Source organism: Ochotona curzoniae, unplaced genomic scaffold, assembly GCF_017591425.1.
Source record: "Ochotona curzoniae isolate NIBS_2020 unplaced genomic scaffold, NIBS_Ocur_1.0 contig_3819, whole genome shotgun sequence".
Lineage (NCBI taxonomy): Eukaryota > Metazoa > Chordata > Mammalia > Lagomorpha > Ochotonidae > Ochotona > Ochotona curzoniae.
In genome coordinates this window covers 56,822,159-56,830,868 of record NW_024466004.1, presented here as the reverse complement: position 1 = coordinate 56,830,868, position 8,710 = coordinate 56,822,159, and the positions used below count along the sequence as shown (strand labels likewise).

The following is an 8,710-nucleotide window of genomic DNA, read 5'->3' as shown; positions in this document are numbered from 1 at the left end:
GCCTTGGGACCCTGTACCCGCGTGGGAGACCCGGAAGAGGCTCCTGGCTTCGGATCGGCATAGCATCGGCCCTTGTGCTCACTGGGGGAGTGAATCATCGGACGGAAGATCTTCCTCTCTGTCTCTCCTAATCTCTGTATATCCGCCTTTCCAATAAAAAAAATAATAAAAATAAATCTTTAAAAATATATATATATACACACACATGATATATATACTATGTATATTTACCACCCAGATTCAAATATATATATATATATATACTTAAGGCCTATTTTCTTTTATTGGCTAGATCAGATTTATGGAAAGAATAACAGAAAGATTTTCTGTCTGCTGGTTTACTCCACAAAGGACTGCAACAGGCAGAGCTGAGCCAATCCAAAGCCAGGAACCTGGTCTCCCACATGGGTGCAGGGTCCCAAGGCTTTGGGCCATCAACTACTCCTTTCCCAGGTCACAAGCAGGAAGATGTATTTGAAATGGAGCATCTGGGATACAAATTGGTGCCCATGTGGGATTCCAGCACTTGCAAAGTGAAGATTTAGCCATTGAACCATTGTTCCAGGTCCCGTTTACTGAGTTTTACTGAGTGTTAATTGTTTTGCTGGGTGATTTGCAATACTATTTCACTTTCTTATCATAAGAACTATGGGAAGTAGGGATTAGTAAACATTCACTTAACAGATGAAAAATGTGAGGCTTCAAAAAGTTCTGACTTGTCCAAGCTACTTCAGGGGGAGTTCGACCGAACTTATTTTTTTTTTTCCATTTTAAAAAGACTTATTTATTTGAAAGGCAGCATTATGAGGGACAGGGTGAGGGGAGGAAAAAGAAGGGAGGGAGAAAGAGAGAGAAAGGCTTCTATTCCGATTCATTCCCCCACTTGGCTGTATATGAAAGGATGGGGCAGACTGAAGCTAGAAGCTTCTTTCAGGTCTCCCACAAGAGTGCAGAAGTCCAAACAGGCCATCTTCTGCTACTTTCCCAGGTGCATTAGCAGAAAGCTGAATCAGAAATGGAGCAGCAGGGACTTGAACTGGTGCACACATGGGATGCTGGTACTGCAGGTCATAGCTTTACTCGCTGTGCCACAATGCTGACCTCTGAGCTCATCTCTTAACTTGAAGTCTGCTTTTTGTCTACTGTACTACACTTCATTTTATAAGAATATTCTTACTTCTTCATTATTTTACCATACATTTTCATAAGCAATGACTTTATTCATAATCGACATATATTCATAATCTACATGCCATCTTCTGAGTGGGTACAGAAACACAGGGCTGCATTACGGTCCAGATGGGTGTTTTTAAGTTCAAACTACTAAACTCACATCCTTGAAGAGCAGAGGCAAAGTAGGAACGTAGGTAGAGGCATACAAGTGCCTTCGGTTGAAGATGGCTGTGGGACCTCTTCAAATCTGAGTTGCTAACGGGAGGAGGTAGGGCCCTGAAAATGAGCCAAGGGCACACATTCCATTACAGCCAGAGAAAAACTTGATGTCTGTCATTAAGGACTTTCAAGGGACAGTTCCAGTTCCAGTCTGCCCCTCTTTTGACCAGGGCACCTCTTCTCACCATTAGCATGAATGAGGGTTTTCCTGCCCAGAAGGTCCGTAATTATCCACTTTCTCCTACACATACTTTCTGGGAATTTCCTGGGAAAACAGAATAAAAAAAAGAAAGAAAGAAAGAAAGAAAGAAAGAAAGAAAGAGAGAGAGAAAAAAAAAAGGCTATCTTCAAAAACTCGCTCTTCTTAGCTTCCCGGGATCCAGACCTAAAAATTCTCTCACACTTGTAATCTGAACTTCATCTGTCCCACACTGCCCCCATCCCCACCCCAACCCACCCTGCACTATGAATTCAGACAGCTTGGTAAATGGGCACCTCCACCTCTGGCCTTGGGAATCCCCATCTCTTCAACAGCCCCCTGAACGCTGAGCTCCCTCCCTGCTATTCCACCTTCTGTCTGTCCTCTATCTCTGCTTCAGCGAGCTCCACTTCTCCAGCTGCCCAAGATTCGAGCGAGAAACCAAAGGTTCAAAAGGCTTGCGCTAGTTTCCAAAGGCTTCTGGAAAGACAGGCCAACATGTGTAAATTTATTACAAAGTATGCATATACAAGAAAATCTATGACATTGATGATTTCAAAACATAAAAACATACCACACTGTCCTGATTTTTTGCTAGATGAGGTAATCAAATGCCCAACATACTTTCATTATTAAAAAGGCCACTTTGGTGGATCCTAAAAAATTCACATTCTCAATTTGTATTGACGAATGTGATACACAATGCCAAAATTACAAGTCATCAAAAATTATAAAGCAGCAAAATAAAATAGATCACTGATGTTAAAGAACATTTACATCTGTAAAAGAAAATGAGAATAACAGAGGAAAATTTCTGCAACTGAGTTACTGTCACCTAAAAAAATTATTTGTAAGTGTATAAAAGCTGGGTCAAAGGGATCTTCAGCAAAACTGAAGAATTATTGAGTTTCCCTTTTTCTAAGAGAAACATTTCACAGCTTTCAAGCAAGCATCAGCAAAGTTAAAGACAAAGACCTTAATGTACATTTCACATTGGTTTGTAGGGTCCAGTGGCATGGCCTAGCGGCTAAAGTCCTCGCCTTGAACACACTGATCTGTAAAGTTATAAGCCTACTAACGAAAACTCAGAATAGATTGTATCGCAAATTTAACAGATTTTGAAAATGTATGATAATTTCTTAGATTCTAGTTTAAGACATTTTCAAGGAGGACTTTTTTTAACATGATGAGGTTAGGGGTCTTCGTCAAAAAAAAAAAAAAAACCTAATCATTTATTATTTGGGCCTCCTAGTTCACTAAGGCATTACTTTTAAAGCACTGTAACTTCGTGTCTTATAAGAGGCTAGAAACAATTCAAAAGTTCACAAGGGTATTATTAAGTTAAAACCACTTTAGACAGTTCAAGAGCCCACCGACACAGTTCATCTAAGGTGACAGCTTTGCTACTGAGCTACTGTTCCCATACGACATCATCTTTCCTCAATTTCACTTGAACATTATGAATTCGTACTGGATGAGAGTGGCTGCTTTTTTGAGAAGGGCTAGCTTCATTCACACATTTTCTGGGGCTGTTTTTAATGTTCTTTGATCTGTTAGGTTGGTGGTATTCTTCTCGCTGAGTGCCTGCAGCTGTTCTCATCTTTGAGTTTTGAACTTTTTGCTGCAGCTTATGAACCTGGAGAGAGAGAAAAAAAAAATTCTATTCTAGTCAGAAATACACTAAAAAGCAGGCCCTAAAATATATGGCTTGGATCGAGGGTTTTAAAGATTACCTTAAATTTAAAAGTTCAACTCAGTAAGCTTTTATTTATTGAGCACCTATTATAGGCATAACACTATGCCTAGTTCATAACAGCCCTTGTTTTCAGGAAGCTTGATATTATTATTGGCCACAGCAGAGAGCTACTTGATGTGACATGAAGGTTCCTGGAAAGGACCTCTCTCTGCCTTCTGCTCTAGCGGTGCAGCCACGTTGCAGGTTCAACATACAAAGCCATTGTCTGAATAAAATATTCTAATCCAGGATTCGTCTGTTCAAATGCTACAACTGATAGGTCGTTCACAGTCATTAAGACTTCACACCCAAGAGCAGAAGCCTCTCCATCCCCATCACTCACTACAGCTAGCTAGGTACACATCTCCAAGGCGCAACAAGGCACAGCCTGTTTTGGGAAAGATTGGCAGTGCTTTCAGGAATAAGGTACCATTGAAGAGCCAGGCTTATGGGTGCTAAGAAATTAAAAATCTGCTAATACAAGGGGGCATCATTAATTCATTAGAGGAGAGAAGGCAAAAGAAGGCTCAAAGAATAACCAGAGGGCTGCTAATAAAATTATCTCATCTCACAATTTCCCAGCCATTACTGAAAACAGAATTTACCATTGTTGCTTCTTTTACTTTACACTCTTTCACAGTCATGTAGGAGACCCATGACACTCCAAGGAGATATCTAGCTATGCTCTATTTAACACCTTAATGATGCTTTTCTATCTTTTTACATGCTGTGTATAAGAACCCCACACTTGAGAGGTCACATGGAAACACAACACTGCAGCCAGCTGTACTATCTTTTTATTGTCATCTTTTACTAAGTTTTCTTACACTGTTTTGATGCTTCCTCAGTTTGGAAATTTGTTCTTTTTTAATTTCCATTTTCTTGACTAGATGCTCTAATTCACATTCTATGTCGCCATAGACTGAGTGGCTTTCAGTGTCCTTCATTTGTCTCAGTAGTTCTTGGTGCTCCCTAGGAAAGAAAAACAAATTTCAAGCATTTTGACAGTTTGCTGTATAAGTCTTAGCCATACTAAAAACTGTGCCTAAACATAAATTTTACTGAGTTAAATAATAATCTTAAAAAAACCAATCGCCTTCCTCAGGACTATATAATTAAATATATGATAAATGTAATTAGATTCTTGTGACTTGAGATTACATACATTTAGACTTAAGACAATCTGCCAAACAACTTAAAAAAAAATCTGAATTTGGGACCGACATCGTAGTGTAGTGGCTAAAGTCCTTGCCTTGACTGCGCTGGGATCCCTATAGGTCATGGTTCTAATCCTGGCAGCCCTGCTACACATCCAGCTCCCTGCTTGTGGCCTGGGAAAGCAGTCAAGAATGGCCCAAAGCCTTGGAATCCTGCCCCTGCAATGGGAGACCCAGAAGATGCTCCTGGCTCCTGACTTCAGATTGGCTCAGTACTGGCTGTCACAGCTACTTGGGGAGTGAATCAGTGGACAGAACATTCTTCCTCTCTGTATATCTGCTTTCCAATAAAAATAAATCTTAAAAAAAATGTATGAATTCTTGATGCCCACAGTGACATGCTGTAAAATGCTATGATGTCCTTAGCTAGAGGCACTAAAGGATCCTTCAGTTCCAATTCTGGAATTATTGATGAAGGATTTTTGGAAGCGTTCCTGGGCCAGAAGTATATGTCCAAGAGACTTTTAGGTTTGGAATGAGCCGTCTCAATGAAATAGTGTGAAAACAAAACAACTAGTTCTATCTTCTAGAGGTCTTAGCTGAAGTAGTTGTGGCCAAATTGTATCATTGTGGAACCTCTTTTGAATATGTATTTAAACAAGAGGCATAATCCAATGTATCCCATCCACAATCTTCCTTACTACAGATGTTGCATTTAACAACAACATTCTAAAAAACGAAAGAACTTTTCTCAGGAAAGCGTTTGTGAATTATAATCTAAGTTCACCAGACCATGTTTACTAAAATAATAGTAGTATTTGCTTGTCGGTCCTGATCCTGAGAATACAGAAACTCTTTAGATTAGAAAAGCAGTAACTATATACATTTAAAAACTTAGTATGAATAAAAATCAGTGACAATAAATTTGTACACAAAAATAAAATAAGCACAAATGACTTAAAAAGTAAGACTTTAAGATTCTAAATGGCACTGCTCTCTCAGGACTGAGAGGAAAATCTAAATTGCTTGCTACTTCTGCTAAACAATAAAAAATACTTACACACACATTTGGTCCAGCTCATCTTGCATTGCCATCAAAAGTTCAGACAAATTGTCACACATGGAAGTAGACTTTGCTGAGTCAGAAGCAAAAGCTTTACACAAGGACGTTTTCCTAGTAGGCCTGCACAAACATCCACCATGCTCGGCGACCTCAGGTTTCTGCAGCACCTGCGGCCTACGCTGCTGCATCGTGTGCAGCAGACTGTGCACACTTGCATTTGCAGAACTGCCTGTGGTGGCAGGCTTAAGGGAAAAAGAAAAGAGCTGAGAATTTTCAATGACTGGTGCTATTTAAACAGTACTTACAAAACGCAGGATTTTTTTTAAACAATTATATTTTTGTTTCCCACTTACCTTTTCAGTCTCAAAAGGCAGTGCTTCAAACTTTGAATAAGTCGGGTGAGGGGATCCTCTCTTCAGACATTTAGCTTTCTAAAGATTGACAGGTAGAAAAAGTCAACAAAAATTATTTTAGAATGTGTTTATGAACTCAAAACTCAATATAAACAAAGAGTACAATTTGCAAACAGGTAACACACAGATATTTCACTGAAGAAGACATGGCAAATAAACATTAAAAGGTATCTTTTAGGAAAAAACAAGTCAAAATTATAAATGTAGGGGTTGGGATTAAGCTGTGGCTTGGGATGCCTCTTTTGCATATCAGAATACTGATTGAATCCTAGCTCTTCCAGTTCTGATCCAGCTCCCTGCTAACTCGGCCTGGTAGGCAGTATGTGATGGGTCAGGTGCTTGGGTCCCTACCACAAACGTGGAGAAATCCAAAGAGAGCCCCAGGATCCAAATTTTGCACTGAAGAACCTGGCTGTTATGGGCAGTTGGTGAAGCACTGGTTCAGACTGTTCTCGCTCTTCCTTCCTTTCCCTCTCCCTCTATATTGCCCTCTTTCCTCTATTTTAAGTAGACAGAAACAAATAAACTGCATTAATATTGAAAAGATCCAAAACAGAAAACAGATTTGACACCTAATGTTGGTAAGGATGCAAACTGGATCACTCATATACTGTTGGTGGGAATATTAAATGGCACAGAACTGGACGATAGCTTTGGAGCACAGTTTGACAGTTCACTGTAACACTAAGCATGTCCTTATCATATGACCCAGCCGCTATACCCTTTAGCATTTATCCCAAGGAAATGAAAACTCAGTTAACATAAAACCTATATACAAAAACATCCTTGAAGAGAATAATGCTACTGTATGATCCTTGTCACAGAAGAAGTTATAAGGAAACAAAACTTTTTTGAAGAGATGAAAATAAAAATAAAAATATTGGCCCAGGTGCGATAGCATAGTGATTAAAGTCCTTGCGTTGAATCTGCCAGGATCCCATATGGGTGCCGGTTCTAACCTCAGTAGCCCTGCTTCCCATCCAGCTCCCTGCTTGTGGCCTTGGAGGGCAGTCGAGGATGGCCCAAAGCCTTGGGTTCCTGTGCCCATGTGGGAGACCCAGAAGAAGTTCCTGGCTCTTGGCTTTGGATTGGCTGAGCTCCAGCCATTGCAGTCACTTGGGGAGTGAATCATTGGACGGAAGATCTTCCTCTCTGTCTCTCCTAATCTCTGTATATCCGCCTTTCCAATAAAAAAAATAATAATAATAATAAAAATAAATCTTTAAAAAAAATAAAATAAATCTTAAAAAAAATATCAAAATCCATGACATGTAGCAAAAGCAGTATTGGACATTATAATATCAGATGCTTACAAGAAATAAAAATATCTCAAATAAGTGATCTAATAATGCATCTTAAGGACTCATTAAAAAAGAAAAAAATGAATAGGAGCCAAGAAATGATAAAATCATGGCTAAAATGAATGAAATTAAAACTATATTATAACCACAAATTACAACAAGAAAGAGACATTCTTTAAGAAGATGAATGAAACAGACTTCTAGCCAGACTAGCAAAGAAAAGCAAGATAGAAAAAGCAGGTAAAATTAGAGATGGAAAAGAAAACATTCCAAGAAACCAGTAAGATGATCTTTTCTTGCTGAATTAAGATTATTTTTTCAGTGATTCAATGGTCACTCAGTACCATGTTATTTAACTTCAAGTTGCAAATTTTCTGTTTTCCTTCTTGTTGATTTAACTATGTAATAATATAGGGGAAATTAGTTGGGGGAAGAGTTTGGGGAGGAGAAATCTCAGAGCCTATGGAACTGTATCTTTTTTTTAATTATTTTTTATTGTTCTATTTTTAAAAATATTTTTCCTTCTATTTTAGTTTTAATTTTATGCTACAATTCCATAGGCTCTGGGATTTCCCTTACCCCCTCTAAATTCCCTCCACCCAGCTGATTCCCCCATATTATTACAATAGTATAGTCCTTCATAAGCAATCATAAGTCCATCATTCTGCTATTTATGTGTATCCTGACATTGTAGATACAGACAGTGGCAGACAGTCCAGAATCCTACTGTCAAGACATAGCCAACAGTTTAACTGGGAGTCCATATTTGATTTAGAACTAGAGATGCACACTGCATTGTATCTTCACATTTGGACATGATAGTTCTATTACACAGTTACCATATATTTCCTTAAACGAAAAGCCATGAAACAAAATCAACAACAGGAATAAAGTTTAAAAAATTGATATCACCATGGAGTTAAGTAATATGCTACTGGATAACCAATGTGTTGATGAAAAAATAAAACAGAAAACAAAATCCTTCTTGGGGAAAATGGTGCTCTGTATGATCTTTGAGTCAGTGAAGAATCTGGTAAGAGAAAGAAACTATTTTGAAGAAAGGAAAGTAAAAAATCAAAAGTATCAAAACCCATGGATTGCAGCAAAAACAGTATTTTAAGGGGTATTGATCTCATATTTTGCATGAAGGCTGCTTTATATTAGAGAGAGCATATGATATTTGTCCTTTTGGGATTGACTTATTTCACTGAGCATAATGGTCTCCAGTTGGGACCATTTGGTCAGAAAATGTAGAATTTCATTCTTTTTAATGGCTGAGTAGTATTCCATGGAGTAGATGTACTACAGTTTCTTTTACCACTCCTTTTTGGACGAGTGTCTGGGTTGTTTCCATGTTTTTGCTATTGCAGATTGTGCTGCTGTAAACATAGGATTACAGATCCCTTTCTCATAGGCAGATTTAACTTCCTTTGGATATATTCCTAGGAGC

The 8,710-nt window shown here is 38.5% G+C and overlaps 1 protein-coding gene across 3 annotated transcripts in view; it reads right to left on the bottom strand.

Moving 5' to 3' along the window:
- Positions 1–838: 838 nt before the first annotated feature.
- Positions 839–8,710, bottom strand: part of CEP57L1 (centrosomal protein 57 like 1) — a 58,796-nt gene continuing 50,924 nt past the window's right edge. For 2 of the 3 annotated variants that reach the window (XM_040983870.1, XM_040983872.1), the window contains 6 exons: positions 5,900–5,977; positions 5,544–5,788; positions 4,154–4,298; positions 3,063–3,227; positions 1,963–2,071; positions 839–1,657 (listed from right to left, as the gene is read on the bottom strand). In XM_040983870.1, coding sequence (XP_040839804.1) covers positions 1,988–2,071; positions 3,063–3,227; positions 4,154–4,298; positions 5,544–5,788; positions 5,900–5,977 — 717 coding nt within the window. In that variant the 3' untranslated portion in view covers positions 839–1,657; positions 1,963–1,987. The other variant, XM_040983871.1, reaches the window with a different exon arrangement.